At 41.5% G+C, this 22,354-nt stretch overlaps 1 protein-coding gene across 1 annotated transcript in view; it reads left to right on the top strand.

The window, feature by feature from the left end:
- Window positions 1–22,354, top strand: part of OCA2 (OCA2 melanosomal transmembrane protein) — a 700,143-nt gene that overhangs the window by 375,569 nt on the left and 302,220 nt on the right. The window contains exons 12-13 of the mRNA XM_075334313.1: window positions 12,149–12,205; window positions 18,832–18,956. Of these exons, the coding sequence (XP_075190428.1) occupies window positions 12,149–12,205; window positions 18,832–18,956 (182 nt within the window). The remainder of the gene's footprint in view (window positions 1–12,148; window positions 12,206–18,831; window positions 18,957–22,354) is intronic.

Genomic DNA, 22,354 nt, shown 5'->3' with positions numbered 1-22,354 from the left:
CTGCGGCTCCCGGCCAGCAATGTGGAAGGAAAGAGGTGGGCGGGATGTTTACGTCCCGCTCATCTCCGCCCCTCCGCTTCTATTGGCCGGCTGCTGCGTGACGTCGATGTGACGCCGAACGTCCCTCCCACTCCAGGAAGTGGACGTTCGCTGCCCACATCGAGGTCGTATGGACAGGTAAGTACGTGTGACGGGGGTTAATCGTTTGTGCAGCACATTCAACAAAATTGAACGTGCCGCACATACGATGGGGGCGGTTACGATCACATACGATATTGTATGCAGAATCGTAACATGTAAAGCAGGCTTTAGGCTCATCAACTTAGCCATCCCATGACCTCAACATATGCTAGTGTAAAGGTCCAGTCACACTAAGCAACTTACCTGCGATCCCAACAACGATAGGGATCGCTGGTAAGTTGCTAGGAGGTTGCTGGTGAGATGTCACACTGCGACGCTCCAGCGATCCCACCAGCAACCTGACCTGGCAGGGATCGCTGGAGCGTCGCTACACGAGTTGCTGGTGAGCTCACCAGCAACCAGTGACCAGCCCCCAGCGCCGCGTGGAAGATGCTGCGCTTGGTAACTAAGGTAAATATCGGGTAACCAACCCGATATTTACCTTGGTTACCAGCGCACACAGCTACACGTGCAGAGAGCAGGGAGCAGCGCACACTGAGCGCTGGCTCCCTGCTCTCCTAGTTACAGCACACATCGGGTTAATTACCCGATGTGTGCTGCAGCTACATGTGCACAGAGCAGGGAGCAGCGCACACCGCTTAGCGCTGGCTCCCTGCTCTCCTAGCTACAGCACACATCGGGTTAATTAACCCGATGTGTCCTGCAGCTACATGTGCACAGAGCAGGAGCCGGCACTGATAGTGAGAGCGGCGGAGGCTGGTAACAAAGGTAAATATCGGGTAACCAAGGACAGGGCTTCTTGGTTACCCGATGTTTACTGTGGTTACCAGTGTCCGCAGAAGCCGGCTCCTGCTGCCTGCACATTTAGTTGTTGCTGTCTCGCTGTCACACACAGCGATCTGTGCTTCACAGCGGGACAGCAACAACTAAGAATGGCCGAGGACATTCAGCAACAACCAACGACCTCACAGCAGGGGCCAGGTTGTTGCTGGATGTCACACACAGCAACATCGCTAGCAACGTCACAAAAGTTGTTCGTTAGCAGCGATGTTGCTAGCGATGTTGCTTAGTGTGACGGGGCCTTAAGGGCTAGTGTCTGAGACTTTCGCTTAGTGTGCGTGGCAAGTGTACCCCATAAACCCTTCTGTGATAAAGCATATATACTTTGGTGAATTGCATACCTGTGGATATAACCAAGACATAAAATAACAAACACAAACATAATTCTGTTTAACTGTGAAATAAGAATTTTCAATTATGAGATAAGTGTATGGCAGTTAGCACTAGCCGTCCACTATTCCAGTACCAGAGTCGACTAATATTTACTCAAAATAGAGAACTCCTGGATTGCCGTTTGCGTGATGTGGTGCCGACTGCCAGGTCTGAGGAAGTGGCGGCATCTGCTGGGGCATAGTCCAGTCTGGTAAGTCTGGAACAGGGAGGTCAAAGGCCCGACAGAAAGCCTCAAGATCAGCAGGGATCCGGAGGCTGGCCAGCGTCTCTCCTTGCCGTGCGGTGAGGCTAAATGGGAACCCCCATCTGTAAAGAATATTGTTGTCCTTCAGGGACGACAGTAGTGGGCGGAGGGCCTTCCGCTGCTGGAGTGTTATCCATGAGAGATCTTGAAATAACCGGATTTTGGTGCCTCGGTACATTGCTTGTTTTGGCGGTCGTGCTTTGAACAATATTTCTTCTTTAAGTTGAAAGTCAATGATATGACCGTTATTATCTCTTGGGTTCCCTTTCAGATTTTTAGGGCATAGGGCCCTATGCGCTCTATCTATGGGAATTGGATTGTCAGGAGGTCGATGCAGAAGTGAGTTGAATATGGTCTGCAAAATTGTATAACGTTCTCTTTCGTTTGGGACTCTGGTACCCCCCTGACCCTTATATTATGGCGCCTGCCTCTATTGTCTAGGTCTTCGATATGACGCTGAAGCTCCCTTATGATGTCTGCTTGAGAGAAGGTTTGGGACTGGAGGTGACGGATGGTTGTTCTAGCTTCATTATGCTCGTTCTCCAGCTGGTTTATTCTTTTAGAGATGGAAACAACATCCTGCCGGACCGCCGCAATTTCGGGTTTGCAAGCATCTTTAACTTCAGAAATGAGTGTTTGAAAATCTTTCTTGGTAGGGAGCTGTCAAACATGCTCCCACCATTCTGCAGGGAAACACATAGGCTGTGTGGTAGAAGGGCTGTCCGTCGCACTCTCCTGGGCATTTTTCCTGGTGTTATTCATATCCGGAGGGTCAGAGGGTGACCCGGGGGCCTTTCTTTGTTGGTCTACAGGACCTGAGCCCTGCAGCCCCAGACCCCTGGTTAATTTGTGGGCTATTTGGGGCATGGGGGTGAGAGTCTCGTTTTGCAGTATTGGTGGTTCCAGCGGAAAAGAGAGGGAATCATTCCCATTTATTGTGGCATTGTCCCATGGGCGCTGGGGGACTCCAGCAATCTGTAAGGCCGCATATCTGGCCTCCAAAGCCTCCCTGTCACTTCCTATTTGGCTCTCTGGTCCCTCGGAGCCACAGCTCCCTGGTCCCAGACCCCCTGCACTCCACTCCGTGCCGCCTGCTTCTCTCAGCGTGGTGTCCACGTGAGCTGCAGGGCTCCAGCCGCCACCGCATTCCAATACTTCTAAGGGGGGAGGGGCGGCATCATCACTACAGTCTCCGCTTGGCTGCCAGGGCTCACCTCGAGGGAGAACGTTAGATGCTCACCTGGCCTGGTGGGTCGGGGATGCTCAGAGTCATCCAGCTCACCACTTTCTTGCTCCCGCTGGGCTTCAGGTGAGTTACTGCTCGTCTTCTCCGCCACCGCCATCTTGCCCATGAGGGAGGCCTCCAGCCTGCCGGTGTCCACGGGTCCCTGCTCCTTACTTCTCCCTCCATCCGCGCCACGTGCAGGCAATCCCCGCATGGTCTCCTCCACACTCACCGCTGCTGCAGTCGTCTGAGGAGGAAGATGGTGAGTCACCTCTTACCGTCCGTGCATCCTCCTGCTCCTGCTCCCCCAGCAGCTCCCTTGTCAGATAGGAGTCCAGGGTGAGTGATGCTGGGGTCCCAGGGTCTTTAGCGTTCTTTGGGGGTTTCTTCTTCCCCATTTTGGATCCTCCAAGCTTATTTAAACGTGCTTATTATAATCCCGGGTGAAGGAGCTCAGCACTCAGGCATCCTGCTCCATGGGGTTCCGGACACGCCCCCCTCAAGCCCCTTTTCTAACCTGTGTCCGCCCCAACCCAGGGTGGACCACAATGCACCTCCATGAGCCAAAAGCAGAGTGCCACGTCATCAGTGACATAACAAGCTGCCTATCCGGAACAGCCATTTTAATGATGACCTCATGGCAGCCACGCCCCAAACACCTCCCCAGTCATCATCTGATGAACAATGATGAGGTGCCAAATCATAGGGGTGGGCCTCTGCGAGCCAGTCCTGAGTGGCCACATCATCAGGACACCTGATGCCCTCTACTATCATGGACTGAGAACTCACGGACATGGCCAGGGAGTTCCTTAATGGACCTAGTCTCTGATGCACTAAGTGCCTGAGCATGCTCATTTGCCTGAAAACAGTCTGTTTTCTGAGACTATCAGCTTCTGCATGCTCTGTAGGCCCAACACAAGACTTACACATGGCACGGAGTCAAAGTACCTGTGCAAAGAGGCTTTTCTCACCAAGTGTGGGAGCATGCTCAGTAGCACTAACTGAGGACTTAGCCTCAGGAATGGCACAGTCATGCTGAGCATGCTCACTAGACAAAACACTGTACTTAGGCTGTGTCTGGGATAAATCAGCACACGCATGAGCACTAGCCACCTCTCCTCACTTAGACGTGGATGAGGAAGCAGCCAGCTGGACAACCCAGGGCACGGCCAAAAATTACAGCTGACGCTTGGGCGCAACTGGAATCGCAGCAGGCTGCTTGCATCTACGGTGGCACCGATTCGTAACACCAACTACCAGCCAAAATAAGAGGTGTACATCTTCCCATTGATAATCTGATATGATCCCTTTTTTTTCAGGGACACGACCATCGCTACCAAATGTAGATGAGGCACCAAAAGAGCAGGTGCTTCAATGGATCTCAAGTGCTCCATCAAGTGGCCTCTCCTCCACCTCAACTTCAATATCCCAAATACTCCATTCCACTGTGGTGTCAACCCAATCGCACTTGCTTCCTAACAGCTCACAAGTTTCCACCAGCCCAGCTGGGTATGGTGTAACAGAGATGGTTGAGTCTGCAGAGCTGTTCAGTCACACTATAGCCTGGGATTCAGAGGTCTGCTCCAAAGCTGCAGTGAGTCCAGACAAGAAAAGGATCTGCATTGATGCCCAGAAGCTTTGTGAGTCAGATCCAGGCCCCGATGAAGAAGGTGCTGAGGAATGTACACCCTCATTCCCAAACTGTAAATCCTCCTGGTGGAGACAATGGGGAGCATGATGAGGAGACTCAGTTACCTGATTAAAACGACAACTTTACTATTCGGTCAGGGCAGGAAAAGGTTGGCTCTGAGAAGTCAGGACAAGGGGAGTGAAAACACACAGGGTGATGATGAGGTTGGAGACCCCACTTACTATCAAACCAAAGTCAGCCAGTTGATTAGGTCAGCAGAGGAGGTGGAGGAGGATGCTACTGACGACGATGTTACGTTGCGTCTTCCTGGACAGAGACAAAGTACTGGAAGCACGTCAACAACTGATTCCTCAGCCACAACTCTGCCTCTGAGCAGAAGTCGTGTTGGCTCCACAGGTCGCTCTGCAGGTTGCATGGGCTGTAAGCCTTGCCTAACCTGGGCCTTTTTTACATCGCAAAAGATCACCCAAGTCATGTCATCTGTAAGATTTGTCACCAATCTCTAAGTAGAAGCCAAAAACCCACTACTTTGAGTACTTCGTCCATGAACTGTCACAAGGATATGAAGTGATAGCGTGAGGGTGTATTGATTAGCTTTATCCACTGTGAATGCAACATGCTTATTTGCCGTTCACTGCATGCATTTTTGCAGACTACCCACAAGGGGCTGCTGTTTTTTTGCATCTGCCTTTGACCGTTTGGTCACTATAGCAATAGCAAAACAGTCTTCGGTTGTGGACTTGGAGAGCAGAGGAGGTGCTGTCTGTGAAGTTAAGGAAAAGCTAACGGTGTGCGTTACAGCAAGGAGCCACTGCGGAGACCCAACATTCTTCCGGCGCTGTCTATGCTGTTTACCGTGAGAGGATCGTTTGTAATCTCTGTATTGATGGCAACTGGACACCACAGTACCCAGGTACAGTAGGCTGGGACCAGACAGTAATGCGTGCACGCAAAACTTTGTTTTCTTTATCAAAGCACATATCTGTTCTGCTTCGGCCGACTATATAGACAATAACACTTGATGCCTCTGCTCTGTCAATTTGTCAGTTAGAGTGAAAATCATAGTGACAGCGACACATGTTTGCAAGGACTGTTGCTTTACAAGATTTCCAGGACTGTGTTGCTGAGCTGTGTGGTTTGCCTTCACACTATCATCTGCCTTATCTGTGGGGCTTCAGCTAACAAGGGTATTCAGGGGGGGGTAATGGGTTTTGTCTATGTTTAGGTAGGTAAGTTGTAAGCTCTTGTGATGCGACACTGGTAAGTCCTGTTCACACACACACACACACACACACACACAATTACTCCTGCTACGCAGAGGGATTACCAGGTAGTAGACAACTGTTTAGACAGTCCCTTGGTTAGGCAAACGTTGGTGAGCAGGGGGTATAAATCACCATTATGAGTGTCGCAGCATAGGGGTGTAGGCTTTTGGAATTGTGACTAGATTGTTCTATTCTTTCAGTTTTATGCATTGTTCTTATTGTTTGTTTTTGGAAAGTTAAACAATCATTTATCAACCCAACTGCCTAGAGTCCTTTTCCTAGTGTTTGGTTTTGCTGTATACTGGGGAGCCCACCCTGTACACTACTTTAAATGAAGCATAAGTCGCAATGGGAAGTTCACTGTGATACAATGCGGCCTAGCGGGGCTGTGCAACCACAGTCTGCCCCATCAATGGCATCTGCGTGCTCTTCATCCTCTGTTACTGTGGGGACAGCAGTCACACATGCTTTTTGACGCTGACCTTCTACCCCTTTACCCGAAAAAGGCAGTGTGATTGGGAGGTTGTCAGTTGTTTTTGAAGTGGAAACAGCTGCTGGTGTTGAGGTCTCTGACATCAAGAGAACCACCTTTTAGATGAAGGCAACATTATATCCACGCCTGCACCTTCGTCACAGATTGCCTGGACTACCTGCAGTTAAAAATTGCATAGCAGAAATGGAGAGGAGTGTAGAATGCACATGTGGTGTACCTTGCTTGACAGGAGAGTAACCCTAAATAGTATCCCTGACAATTTTAGTATGCCATTAAAAGTGTCAGCACTGTTTGCAATTAAAATTGCGTAGCAAAAATGGGCAGGTGCGTAGAATGCACAGGTGCTGTAGGTAGCTGGACAGCAAAGGAAGCCTCACTTTCTGTCCCTGCCAATGAAAAAATGCACCAAGGAATTGCCTGAGCTGATGTAAGCAGACGCTGTTATATAAACCCCTGCACAGCGTTGGTACGGACCTGCCTAGCAACAATGGCTATGAACGGCTGTAATGCAGCCCTGAAAAGGTCTGAAAACTCAAGTAGTCCCTAATCCCTAAAGCGCTGTGCAGATTGCACTGAATGTCTATAGCGCACACAGCGGGAGCGGTGACTGTCTCCCACCCACAGCAGAGAGATAATGTCGGCAACCGGGTAAATGGCCGGGTCTTATAGGGCAAGGACATGTGACATGCACAGCCTATGACACATGCCCTTGCTTGTCTGGTAACAATCCACTTTGCTGTGTTTGTGTCTGTGATTTGCTGACAGCCTGGCCCACCCCTCTGTACGCGCGGTTAGGAAAAAAATAAAAATGGCGATCGCCATTCTTTCAGCACTCAGCAGCAGCACTGATCTAAACCCCATACCCCCCGCACACTATATGCTGAATTTTGATATCATGAGTCACAGTGACTCACACTGACAGTGAAAAGCCAGCTAGTAACTAGCTACGCTTTTTGGTGATCGAACCGTTCTCGAACGTAACTCAAACTACTGAACTTTTAGCAAATCATTCGAGTTCGTCAAACACCCCCCAAAATCACTCGAACATGAAATTGGTGAACCATTCGACTCGAACATCTCTCATCTCTATTTATAAGGAAAAAAAATCCCACTTAGTAAACCTGACAGGGCACACCTGAGAAGTGAAAACCATTTCCGGTGACTACCTGTTGAAGCTCATCAAGAGAATGCCAAGTGTGTGCAAAGCAGTAATCAAAGAAAAACTTTGAAGAACCTAGATTATAAGACATATATTTTCAGTTATTTCACACTTGTTTAAGTATTTCATTCCACATGTGTTAAGTCATAGTTTTGATGCCTTCAATGTGATTCTACAATTTTCAGAGTCATGAAAATAAAGAGAACTCTTTGAATGAGAAGGTGTGTCCAGACTTTTGGTCTATACTGTATGAATAGTATGTATGTGGCTATATATACATCTCTCTCACTCTCTCACTCTCTCACTCTCTCACTCTCTCACTCTCTCACTCTCTCACTCTCTCACTCTCTCACTCTCTCACTCTCTCACTCTCTCACTCTCTCACTCTCTCTCTCACTCTCTCTCTCTCTCACTCTCACTCTCACTCTCACTCTCACTCTCTGACTTTCTGACTCTCTGACTCTCTCTCTGACTCTCTCTCTGACTCTCTTGTCAGACAGTGGGTTGCTGATCACAGTTGTATGAATCCTGGAAAGTTTTGCGCACTTAGTAATGTTTGGTTACTGTTATTTGAATGGATTCAAAGATTTTGAATTGAGGAGTGACTGTAGAGCCTAGATGGGATAGTCACCCCCATGCTATACTACAGGTTTTAGACATGCTATGCTAAGGCTACAGGTCGAGCTGCTGACCATAATTAATAAGAGAGAAGTTGCCTGAGACAGAGGGAGAAAAATCTTTGGGTTCAATGATCAAAGCTTTCATGCCAGACTCCTGGCAAAAATCTTTGATCTTGCACCTAGATTTTGAAACTTTGTTTTTTTTGTGAGTTTATCCCAGCTGTGATTTAAAATTGGTGGAGCTGAAGAGGGATGTGGGCATGGAGGGGTCTGGATGCCACAGCTCATCTAATTCATGACTAGCTGTAGCATTCTTTTCACTAGAAAGCTGACTGCAATATTACTAGAGAGATATATTTTTAGCGTACTGCACCTAGGTGCACATCACTGATTAGACATCACTAAATTCTGAAGAAGCATACACCTCTTTAATTAGGAGCATTTGACTCTAGCATGCCCCTTCATCAAGACTGCCGCGAACAATGCTGTTCTTGATGAATCAGGTCTTTTTGGGTCTAGAGGCGCTCATAAGTTGAGTTCTGCTTGAAAGAACAAATCTCCTAGTCCAGGATGAGCTTACGGTTTTCTCTAATCGGTGAACTTCCATATGATATTTTGCCTGTGTAGAAGGAAAAAAAAAATTAAAGGATTTTGTGAACTGTACTTAACGACTTTGTTGGACTTTGTGTTGCTGGACAAACAAGTTTTTATGTTTTAACCTTATTCTACAAATTCTGAAGCAACATCATTGGTTAAAATTTGCTGATAACCTTTAATACTATGTTTCAACTTACATGTGAAAAGTATTATCATTATAGCCCATTTGATATTCTCATTTGCTCATACACCTGACTATACGCCTACAAAATCCCTGACATTTTGCAGGTGTAACTAGAAGAACTGATGGGGTTTTAAAGACAATGGGTGGTCACTCCAAATACTGATTTTCATTTAGATTTCTTCTTTAAGTAAGTTTATATTTTGGAAATTGGTAAAAATTAGCATTTCTATTTTAGAAACCATTTTTACTTTGCAAAAGTTTTAGGTAAATATGGAAAGAATTCTGCAAAATACTATTGAATCTTTGTATTCTCTTCTCTTCATATTACAGTACACTGATTTTTTTTTTCTTCACTAACGCTGCTGTACAGCGTACACTATATGAAGATTTTTTTTAATTGTTTTTTTGTCTCTTCATTGCTAAGATGTGAAGTTAAATACACTTTCACGATCCAGGTTCATCCAAAATGACTGCTGCATTCCCCGCTTTTGCACTTACACAGGCCATGCTTGTCCCTCTTGAATAGGTTCTGCTATATCCTGTGATGTGATAGCTGAATGAAAGGTTATAAGGGGAAGCGCGGCCATGCCTGAGGATGTGTGACTCTTCTCTGGCTGAAGCAAGCTTCTGCATTGTGTAAAATGGCGGCAGACATTTTGGAACACATATTCTTAAAATTTACTGGGTTCTCTAAATTTTTAAGAAATTTGACATTAAACAGATTCACACAAAATCTAGTCACTTTTGTTGTTTCTAATATATATAATATATCTATTGTTTATTATGAAGCCTTATGTTTTAAATAATGTTGTCTTTAACAACTACTGTGCTGCCAAAAGACTTTGCACATCTTCGAAGTTGACACTTCACTGTGTAGTGACATTCTGAAATATAACTGCATATTAAGGACCTTGCAGAAGATTGTGCAGCTGTGTGAAGCAGGTTATCAGACCCAGCCAGACTCCTCACAGAGATCAAATAATGTTTGTCTTCCTGATCTTTATATACACAATGCTGAACAAGCATTGTGTATACAGATTAAAAATCAAAAAGGAGCTTCTATATATAAGCTCAGTGATGATGTCATTGCTGGATGTATGGAGGGAACAGTATCTAATGTGTCTTAAAAGTTCAATTCAGCTCTGTTATGCACAAACAAAATACAGCAACCTTGTTATGCAGCATTGAAGCTGAATATCTGCTGCAACTGGGGCTAATAAATTAGTTCCAGTTTCAGGGGCAAACAGCAATAAAAATAACGTAATAATATGTTTAAATTGTTTAAAAAAATTTTGGTGCACAGTGAATAGAAAAAATGAGGGCATAAAAAGTAAAAAAAAAAAAAAAAAAATTGCGGCCGTCCAAATTGCTTTTTATAGCCCAATGAAAAAAATGTCCAATTTCGAAAGATTTATATAAAAAGGAACAAAATTTTAAATATCTTCTAATAGTTGTGTTTATAATTCATATAAAAACTGAAAAATAGATATGTATCTCCTAATTTTCTTTATATTTTCCCGTTATAAGCAGAAAATACACAAGTTTAAAAATGACATAAAATTAAGCCCTAAATATCTCAAAAATAAGTGCAAAAGATTTTTGAACATCCAAATGAACATTTTTATTTTATTTATTTAAAAAAAAAAAAAAACTGCTAGAAGCAGTTGTATGGAAACCCCCCAAAATGTGCCTTGTCTGTAACGGATAAAATGGCTGTCCTGAATTGGTTAATACAGTATGTAAAGCAGCCTGCATAGAGTTTAATTGCATTTTTGACTCTCCAATCATAGAAATCAGTTTTATTCTACATGATTAATAGCCTAATAACAAAACAACAATGTACCAGATGGAAGTGTCACGGTCAGTTGAAAGTTAGGTGTATAGTAATTGTCTTTTTATTTAATATTCCTTCTTTCATTAGTCTTGTTCTTTATGATTGAATTTTCTTAATACAATTTAAAAAGCACTGTAAAATAGGATTCTGGGACAGGTAAAGTAGCGCTTGCCTCAGTCATTTAATATTAAAGGGATGATCCTATTTTATGACATATTAACAAGACATGCCTTGAGTGAAAGATGCTGTGACCAGTTTCTATTTCTGGAATGGAGCCCAGTAATTGGATGCTGAGAATAGAGGTTCTTGCACACTAGTGATGAGTGAGCGTACTTGCCATTGCTCATTACTCGATTGAGCATCAGAGTTTAAAAATGCTTGAGTTTCCCCTTGATTCCCATTATTCTCTTTACTCAGTTTACACCCAAGGACCCCGATGCTCGATCAAGTTACGAACAGTGGCGTGCACGCTCTCTCATCATTACTGAACACTTGGACACCTAAAATTGCCACAAATGTTTTGTACTCCTATTTTAGTCATAAAATGTAAATATTCCATAAATGTTCTGTATGAAACAACCTCTTAATGTTTAACGATTGCAATATTTATAACTATACTTTGGAACTGAAAGATGGTGAAGTCGTTTTTGTGATTTTGCATTGCTTTAAAAAATACTTGTTGATAGATGTCAAGGAAATAAAACGTTCTATCCTTTTAAATATACTGTAGTTATTGATGTATGTTTTAAAACACTTTTGCATCCTATAGAAGACAGCCCTGTTATCTGCTCACTGCCACAGTACACAATTCAGAAGTTCAGATGATCAGTGCTAATCCTCTAACCATACATTTTTTCTGCAGTGTAGTATTGCAAATGTACCATAAGATGCCATCCATCTTATTGTATTTGGTTGACCAAGTCTGTAAGACAAACGCCCACTCTTATACTCACAAAAGAATACAGCAGTACTCTGTAAGCTCTAAGATGTATGCAAACATTAAAGATATGACATTTGAACTACCTGGCCTTTAAATTTGTATGTTTTTAGCCCAGGAGAAGGTTTGCCTTTTCACAGTTGCTCTCATAAAATGGCCAAATTATGTGTGAAGTACCTTCATTTTCATAAGTATATTCTATATAGCAGAAATGCAATTCAAACATCATAATTTCAATTTTTATGCATATACCTTAGTGCTTACAGAGTGCTGCTGTATTCTTTTGCTTGTGTTTTATGCAGTCAAAGTAGTTTGCAACTGTTCACATGTGCTTTATTCTGTTCAGAGGTGTTAGTCAGTTGTTTTGTAGTAGGTGCTACTCTTCGTGATGTAATACTTTGCCTCATACAAGTGGGTTTAAGTAGGTGACCATATTCTGATGGAAAATAAAGAAGATTAGCTGGCCAAATATTGACAAAACGAGTTTTGCTTTAGAACACGAATGTGAATACTTTGATGAATATAATGTCTTTGCACATAAAGAATCTGATCTTTCTCATTTCAGATGATATTAGTGGCAGTATTCTCAGAAACTGGGTTCTTTGACTACTGTGCAGTGAAGGTAACTACAAATGTAATTGTTTAAATATTTGTGTAGGCCACCAAGTTTAATTGCGGTATCAATAAAATGCATGCAGAGACTATCACCTTACACTGACTGACTGTAGATATCACCTGTTACAGTAACTTTATAATACAGTATGTGTCATTTTATTGGGGACCAAAACTAAAAAGGGTGCTAACTTACAGATGAATTTGGGCCATATTATGTACTATTAAGACAGTTATTACAGACTGTTTATAATTATTAAAGGTGTTTTCAGTACTTTAATATTGATGGCCTATCCCTATTGTTGGCCTTCAGTAGCTGATTGGTTGTGGTCCGAAACTGGCCCCTTCAATGATCATTTATTAGTAGGTCCTGGGGTGGCAGTATGTACTTTTTATACAGAGTGACAACAGCTCAGTTCTGTGTGTGTGTGTATATGTGTATATGTATGTATGTATATATATATATATATATATATATATATATATATATATATATATATATATATATATATATATATATATATAGTTGCTATACTCTTGTACTGTAGCTCAGCTTCTTATTTAATAGAATCATTGAATAATAGAGCTCGAAGGAATCTTCTGGGTCATCTGGTCCAACTTCCTGCTCAAAGCAGGATTCACTAAATCATCTCACACAGATGTCTGTCCAGCCTCCGTTTGGAGACTTCCATTGAGAGGGAACTCGGCACCTCCCATGGCAGCCTGTTCCACTCGTTGATCACTCTTTCTGTCAACAAGTTTTTTTAATAATATCTAATGTGCCTCCTCTTAATCAGTTTCATCCCATTGCTTCTGGTCTTTACTTGTGCAAATGAAAATAAGTCTGATCCCGCTACAGTTTGAATGCCCTTGAGATATTTGTAAAATGCTATGAAGTCTCTTCTCAGATTTTTTTTTTTTTTGCCAGGTAAATATTCCCAAATCCTGTAACTGTTCCTCATAGGATATGGTATGCAAACTGGTCACCATTCTGGTTGCTCTTCTCTGAACTTGCTCCATTTTGTTTGTTTTTCTTAAAATGTGGTGCCCAGAACTAGACAGTGTTCCAGATAAGGTCTGACCAAAGAGGAATAGAGGGCGATAATTACTTTACGTGACCTAGAATCTGTTTCTGTTAATACATCACAGAATTTTATCCTTTTTTGGTGCTGCATTACACTGTTGACTCATGTTCAGTCTTTGATCTATTAGTATACCCAAGTCTTTTTCACACGTGCTGTATCTTAATTCTAGTCCTCCTATTCTGTAGATGCTATTTTTCATTTTTCTTACTCAGATGTAGGACTTTGGATTTCTTCCTGTTAAAAACCATTCTGTTAGTTACTGCCCATTGCTCAAGTTTGTTTAGATCTTTTTGAATCCTCTCTCTCTTCTCTAGTATTGGTTATCCCTCCTAGCTTTGTGTCATCAGCAAATTTAATCACTTTATCCTCCATTCCTTCATCTAAATTATTGATAAAGATGTTGAACAACACAGGCCCCAGGACAGAGCTCTGTGGTACCCCACTTGAGATATTCTTCCAACTAGATGTGCAGCCATTATGACCACTCTTTGGGTCTGATCACAAAGCCAGTTATAAATGCACCTAACAGTTGCCTTGTCAAAGCCATACTTGGTCATTGTTTTTCAATAAGAATGGTATTCGATACTTTGTCAAATGATTTGCTGAAGTCCAGATATACTATATCTACTGTGTTTCCCTGATCCACCCAATCATTGCTTCTGCCATAGAAGGAAATTAAGAATGACTTATTAGTTACAAACCCATGCTGGCTCTGGTTAATTACTTCATTCTCATCCAGGTACTTGCATACATGTTTAATAATTTGTGTAAAGATCTTTCCTGGTATTTAAGTCAGGCTCACAGGCCTATAGTTCCCTGGGTCCACTTTCTTCCCCTTTTTGAAAATGGGGACAAAATTTGCTTTTCTCCAATCTTCTGGGTCTTCAAGCATTTTCAAAGATTATGGAAAGTGCTTCAGAAATTTCCTCTATCCACCATTGGGTGTAACTCACCTGGACCTGGACATTTGAATTAATTTATGTTAGCTAAGAATTTCCTCACGATCTCTCTGTTTTACAGATAGCCTGGATTTTTATATTCCTTCAATGAAGATCAGTTGATTTTACATTTTTCTTTCTGAGAGTAAACAGTTGCAATATAGGAATTTAAATATTTGGTCTTCTCTACATCATTTTTTACCACTTCACCATCTTCATTTTATTATAGCTCCCATTTCAAATAAATCCACTGCTGACTTTGACTTTAAGGGACTCTGTCAGGTGATTTTTATTTAGTACAATACTAATTGTATCCTGAAATAGGGCTTGAGTAACCCTTCTAGGATCATTAACTTTTATTGCTTTAGCTTCTCCTGTCGTCTTGTTGTATTCAGTGTTGTGTGCTAGCTGGTCAAGCGTATTTAAATCCATACTGAACATGCACTGCTCCCCATGCTCATGATCCTGCACGCCCCTTGACACAGTTGGCAATGATAGTAAAAATCTTCACTGTCACTTACAATCACTGCCAAAAGGTGTGAGAGATTATAGGCGCAAGAAGCAGTGCATATTCCGTTTTGTATCCACTGTACATATGCTTGACTAGCCAGCGCATATGTAAATCCAAATTGAATATTGATTGCTCCACAATATTCATTACTATCACCAATGCTCGCTGGTATTAGTGATTTACTAAATGACAGTGAAGATTTTTACCATTGCTGTCAAAAGGTGTGCGGGATTATGGGCATACTGAGCAATGCATATTCCGTTTTTGATTTACATCTACTTAATAGCTCTTGACACTGAAGTCTCCGAGGCTTACATAAAGACAACCGGAAAAGCTACAGCAATTAAAGTTAATGATGCAAAAAGGGCTACCCAAGCCCTATTTTAGGATACCATTAGTATTGTAATAGTTTATCACATAACAAATTCCCTTTAAAAAAAGCTGCAGTGTGAAACCATCCTTAAAAACACATTGCTGTTTTCACTACACTGATGGGTATACTTTAACCCCTTCCCGATCGGCCAATTTTTCGCTTTCCGTTTTTTTTTTCGACATTCTTCTTCTGAGAGACATAACTGTTTTTTATTTTTCAGTCAATATGGGCATGTGAGGGCTCATTTTTTTGCATAATGAGCTGTACTTTTAAATGAAACTATAAGTTTTACCATATAGTGTACTGGAAAACGGCAAAAAAAATCCAAATGCAGAAAAATTGCAAAAAAAGTGCGATAGCACTATTGTTTTTGAGATATTTTATTCACTGCGTTCACTATATGGTAAAACTGATGTGTGATTGTGATGCCTCAGTTCAGTGCGAGTTCATAGACACCAAACAAGTATAGGTTTACTTTTATATAAGGGGTTAAACAAATTCAGAAGTTTGTCCGAAAAAAGTGGCGCACGTTTTACGCCATATTCCGTGACCCGTAGCGTTCTCATTTTTCGGTATCTATGGCTCAGTTATGGCTTCTTTTTTGTGTCTCGAGCTGCCATTTTTAATGGTACAATTTTTGCGCAGATGCTACGCTTTGATCGCCTGTTATTGCATTTTGCACAAAAGTTGTCGCGTCAAGTCATTTTGGCGTTTGGAATCTTTTTGCCACTACGCCGTTTACTAATCAGATTAATTGATTTTATATTTTGATAGATCAGGCGTTTCTGAACGCGGAGATACCAAATGTGTGTATATTTTTTTTATTTTTTTAACCCTTTAATTTTCAATGGGGCGAAAGGGGGGTGATTTGAACTTTTAGGTTTTTTGTTTTTTTAATTTTTTAAAACTTTTTTTTTACTTTTTTATTTTACTAGTCCCCCTAGGGGGCTATAGCGATCAACAATCCGATCGCTCTGCTCTATCTGCTGATCACAGCTACACAGCTGTAAACGGCAGATTCGCTCACTTTCTGCTTCACTGGGCCGAGTGAAACTGAAAGTGACTGATGATAGCTACAGGCGTCATCACATGATCCTGTGCTACCATGGCAACGACCGGAAGTCACGTGATCACGTCACATGACTTCCGGTATCAGGCAGTAAGTTAAAAGTTTACCGCAATCGCGATTATAATGGAGCTGTCACATATTGACAGCGCCATTTAAGGGGTTAAACGGCATGAGCAGATAACGATTCTGCTCGTGCCTAGCAGGCACACATCTCAGCTGTGAAAATCAGCTGAGATGTGCGCCGATTGCAGCATGCTGCCAGCGGCAGACCGCGAGCAGTAACATTTTGACCGCTAGGACGTAATATTACTGCCCGTGGTCTTTAAGGGGTTAAAGTACCACGTCAGGATTTTTTCTATTTCACTGCGGAATGGTGCTTTCAATCTAAAGGCTGCTTTACATGCTTCAATTTCTCATGCGATCGCATTTGCGATCGTACCCACCCCCATCGTTTGTGCGATATGGGCAATTTGTTGCCCGTGTCGCACAAAGTCGTAAACCCCCGTCACACATACTTACCTCCCGAACAACCTCGCTGTGGACGGCGAACATCCTCTTCATGAAGGGGGACGGACGTTCGGCGTCACCGCGACGTCACACAGCGGCCGGCCAATAGTAGTGGAGGGGCGGAGATGAGCGGGATGTAAACATCCCACCCACATCCTTCCTTCCAGCCAGCGGGACACAGGTAAGCTGCAGTTCAGCGTTCCCGGGGTGTCACACGATGAACGATGAACAATCGGCGCAGAGAAGGATGTGCAATATTTAGAAAATGAGCGGCGTGTCAACGAGCAACGATGAGGTGGGTATTTGTGCTCGTTAAGACGCTCGTAGCTGTCACACGCTACAATATGTCAAACGGCGCCGGATGTGCGTCACTTACGACGTTACCTCGACGACATATCGTTTGATATATCGTAGCGTGTAAAGCCTGCTTTAGTCTCCTGCCCCTTGTCTTATATGCACCCTCCATTGTCTTTGAGGGTTATCAGCACTGCCTTGGTCTGTCCTCTGCAGTTTGTGACCTGCTGGCTGCTCCAGTTTTTCATGTAGTATGCAGAAGGTTAAAACTCACTACAAGCCTCTGAGCGATTAAGTTTGACTCTTATAGACTTGTATTGACCGCTTGTGACATAACTTCTGGCTAGGTAGCAGTTATGGCCACAAGATGGCACCATGGCGTCCAAGAGACACCAAAAAAAGTTGAAAACTCAATGGTGAAAAAAAAAACGACAACAAAAATGCTGGAGTGATGCTTTAAAGACTAGGAAAATTAAACCCCTCAGGAGTCAAATTACAGGTCTTATTAGATAAAAATGCATAAAAATGCATAACACAATAGGATCTTATCTAGGTAAAACTGTAGGGTACAGTGAAATAATGCTCACCTAATATGGTTCTATGTGACACAACTACTGTTATAGCAAAAATAACAGTTACTGCAAATCAACATGGATGAATTGAAGAAATGCCAAGGAGGATGGATTTAGATCGCACTGCTGATTAATGGAACCCAAGAGTCAAAGTATCACTAACAAGTGGTTTATTTGTCAACGCCTTTGAGTCTATCGGACTCCTTCTTCAGGGTGTTTAATGTAGTTGTCCTCAGGAAGGACCAGATGGACTTTTGCAATGAGTTGACAAACCACTTATCTGTGATATCTCAACTCTTGGACTCCATTAATCAGCAGCAGAATCTATATCCATCCTCCTTGGCATTTCTTTAAGTTACAGATTTTGTCCTCCAACTCATTTTCATTCCAAATCCAATGTTTTCAGAATTTTATCATTGAATCACTATGGTCTCATACATTAATACCCTGTGTAGCACTTAAGTATTGTTTCCAAATACATCATATGTAAGATCTAAGTGTTTACAGCAGCAATACTTCAGTGATACTAGAAGAACGATGGCTATGAAATTAAAATTAAATACAAAGTCCTGTAATTTGACTACTGTAATTTTGACTACTAATTTTAATTTGATAAATATTCATGGTCTGTAAAGTGTCCTGTGGATGATTATATATGTGGCTTTTGAGGCTAGCATGTTGCGCTCTACACAGATGGGAATCTAACCACTAGTGATCTGTGGTCAGGTGATAGACCTATTTCTGTGTTCAGTGACCAGTGTCACATTGACTAAATTGGCAACAATCCACCAAAGAGAATTAATGGGAAGAAAAATTATACCAAACGTTTCTCTTTTTATATATGCATTGCAAAAAAAAGAGGTGAATGGAGAATCTTGTGGTCTCCATCTAGTGAATAGGGGCCTTAACCAAAAGCTATACAACAGAAAAAGATCCTGGCGTAGAGGTTTACATTAAAGTGCACAAATGATGGGTACATTTAGCCTAATGCATTTAGAAAGAAAAAAAAAAGTTTCAATCGCATCTGAAAGATTACAATTTCCAATTTATAAACAGAGAAGTGGTCCTTCCAAAAATTATGTACAAGGTGCCTTTAAAACAAGCAGAAAGGTTTAACGCTCTATGCAGAGAATTTTTTTTTATGTAGTTTTTGACATGCATTTTTCTTTTTTTTTAATATGCATATCTCAATAAATTCTGAAAAGTTTATACTTCAGTTCAAAGTCCTATAAATTGAATATTTGTTAAATTGTACTTTTTTATTTTTAATTTTTTTTTTTCCCACAGGCTTACCAGCTGTCCAGAGGAAGAGTGTGGCCAATGATCATAATTTTATGTCTTATTGCTGCCCTTCTCTCTGCATTTTTGGATAATGTTACCACAATGCTGCTTTTCACACCTGTGACAATAAGGTAACTTGTTTATTGTAGTGGACTATATGATATACATGATGACGTGGTTTTGCTCATGATCCTTATGAAAATATGCATATGTTTGGGTACAGTTTATTAATTTATTTTATTAATGTCAGATTGCCTCCCTAACAAATATACAATGTGCTAAATATCATATAAAGCTACTAAAGAGCTTACAAATAAAAATAAACCATCTAAAACATACAAATCCAAGCATTTTAACCTACATAAAATTCTCCAAATACTTTAGATCGTCCATGTATAGCATTGTATGTTATTCTAACCTCAAAAGATCTTACATTCTCAGTAAATTGCTTAATCAAATGTAAATTCCCTTAAAGCTACCACATTTGCTTGCATCAAACCTTTCTTTAAACTTCAAATAAAACTCCTTTCGTAATTAAAAAGTAATGTAAAATAAAATCTAGTTAAAAGCCATCCATGCTCCGGGAAACTATTGTTAAACATCGTTGACCTTCTACTCTTGTGTAGTCATTGCCACCAGGGATAACGAAAGTGTACATAATCCGCTAGCTATAATTTTTGTTTTTGAGACCACTCCATTTGAGGCAGTATACAAACATTTAGTTCTTTTCTATTTAGGTGGATTACATCTCCCATTCTGGAAATTCATAAAACAATACATAAATTCCATTGCACGCTCACCAGAGTTTGTAGCTTAGAGCTTTTTTCTCTTTTATCATTTTTTTTTTTGCATAAAAGAGGAAAATGAAAATGTTCTGTTTTGGCCGGATAATTTCAATCAGTTCAAAAATTCAGACACCAGTGATAAGCAACGTCTGAGAACCAATGCTCCAGGCAAGACATTCAATGCTTTTATTTTGCTTTGAGATACATTCTTTGATAAACAAATGTCAGACCAAATTTGCCGCCGCAGCATTTCCGTTATTGATGAACATGTTGTGATTGCTGATAATTTTCTTTCCTTATGTCAATGTACAAATATAATTACTAGTATATCTATTCATTACAAGTGTGAGCTCTTATCACAAAATGTAATAAATGAAATAAGACAGATGGAATAATTGGGTAATACTTCTATTCTGTTTTCCATCCATGGATGTATACCTTGTATATATAGAATTTCTCTATCCATGTTTTTATTAGGAAAATATCCACATGCTGATTAACTAGTATAGACTAGAAGATAAGTTGTCCTTGTATACACTCATGTACAAATTACTCAAGAGGAAAACTGTTTATATCAAGTGTTTTCCCATATCATAATAACACACCTTGCATGTATGTGTCAAAAGTAATTTTCAATTTAAATTTTTTGAATATTAACTAATTGAAATCAGACATTGCTTTTGAATTGTGGTTCAACAGAATATGTAAAAAAAAACCAAACAATTTAATTTAAAAGGTCCTGGACAAAAATGATGCTACTTCCTAGAAATGATTTTAAATAATTTAACCATAAGGATATGTTTGACAAACATTTCAAACACTGGCCAGATCTTAGTTTGACAAGCAGATGACTACTTCTTCAAAAGGATAATGATTAGGGATGATCGAATACCCTATTAATCACTTCAATGGATATCCGGCAAATACCTCGCCGCTATTTGAGTATTCACGAATATTCGACCCCCAATGTAAGTCTATGGGAAACCAGAATAATTTACGTCAGACCTGTCGGTGACCTGGGGTGACTAAGGAAAAGGCTGAAATGGATGGGAAAAGGCTGAAACAGTATGGGCACAGCCTGTAGAAGGTGCCTGACTGCATTTCTGGTGTGTTTGAATAACGTGGTCAGAGAAGCACGCGGCGTTTACATAGTCGCCAGAACAGCTCTCAAACCAAAGTAAAAGAGGGGAAATTGCTAAGAAACAGTTTCTAGTGCCTAATTACTGTAATAAAACGTCAAATCAAGCCCCGACCTCCCAAAAAAAACACTTTGGCATTTGTTCACACGTTTCATTTTTTATATTTTTCCTTCGTTTTCGATTAGAAAGGGCTGTAACATACATTATATTGGTGTCTGTCTCACACCTCCTTTTTTGGGACATATTTGACAGAACTTTAAATTGTCAGCTACAATATGTCAGTTGGGATGTTAACCTTGCCATCCTTTTCCTCCACCAGCACCATCGGCTCCAGTGGCTGTCCTCAAATCTCAGACCTCTTAGGGCTCTCAGGTATTGTTTTTTTCACTCAGATTGTGTAGTTTCAAGCCACTATGTAGGTGCTGTAAGATATGAATCCCCCCAAAGTATGCTAGGTTGTTGCTAGGAAGGTACTGGCCTTGAGGCACAAGTAGTGACCCTGACACCAATTATTAATAAAAATTGGGTAACACTAACACTGTGTGTTAATTACAGCAAGCCACTATGTAGGTTCTGTAAGATATGAAGATCCCCAAAATTTGGCTAGTTTGGTGCTATGAAGGTATTTTACTTCAGGGACAAGTTGTGCCACTGACACCCAGTGTTAATAAAAATTTGGTAACACTCAGACTGTGAATTAAGATGATGGCTGACAGGCACCACACTACACCTGAACCAGTTGTTTTTACAATTTTGGGACCTTTTTTTTTGCAAGTTGTAATACCTATTGGTAGTATAACAGACACAAGGGATGTAGCAGTGCTGAAATTGTTGATTATTTGTAGCAGATGTCAAGACAGCTTTAAATCTCTCCCTGCCTGTGAATAAGCTGTCCCTATATCACACACTGCAGTAACAGACCATACGCACCACTAAGAGGATTTTTTTTTTCTTTGCAGCTTTAAAACTGGAACGGCTGTCACCTGACTAAGCAATGCAGTATCACTGTCCCTATACCTTGTTATATGATTTACACAGCTGCTAGCACACAGTGGACACTGTATTCAGCCCTTATAAGGACTATTAGTGTTCCTGCTGCAGAATCCAATCTCATAGAACGAACTGCACTGTCCCTATACCTGTTTCTATGATTTATACAGTCGCTAACAGCTAATGCAAAATAGCTTCAGCCCTTAGAAGGACTAATATTAGTTGGCTGGAAAAACGCTGTACCGCACACAGTACAGTCTAGCTACACCGGCAGCTCCGGAATGAATGCGTGCACACAAAATGGCAGCAGCCTTATATAGCCCCTATGACGCTGTGCGGCCAAGCCAATCACAGTAACACCACAACAAAGATAGCTGCGGCATTACTGTGAGGGCAAGCAACGTCAGATGTATTCATTGGCTGGAAAAAGGTGCCAGGAAGTCCAGAAATTAAAATGAAAGTATTGGAGCGAACACCCCATTATCCGTCGGATACCGAATAGTGGCGAATACATTCGCTCATCTCTAATAAGCGCGGCTCCCCGAAGAAGGTCATGAAACATGCGCGTTGGAGCTTGCCACGCTGAACAGTCAGTATTGATGGACGAGTGTCTTG

The sequence above is a fragment of the Anomaloglossus baeobatrachus genome, chromosome 2, assembly GCF_048569485.1.
Source record: "Anomaloglossus baeobatrachus isolate aAnoBae1 chromosome 2, aAnoBae1.hap1, whole genome shotgun sequence".
Classification (NCBI taxonomy): Eukaryota; Metazoa; Chordata; class Amphibia; order Anura; family Aromobatidae; genus Anomaloglossus; species Anomaloglossus baeobatrachus.
Note: the sequence above shows the minus strand (reverse complement) of the source record. Positions and strands in the feature narration are given on the sequence as shown.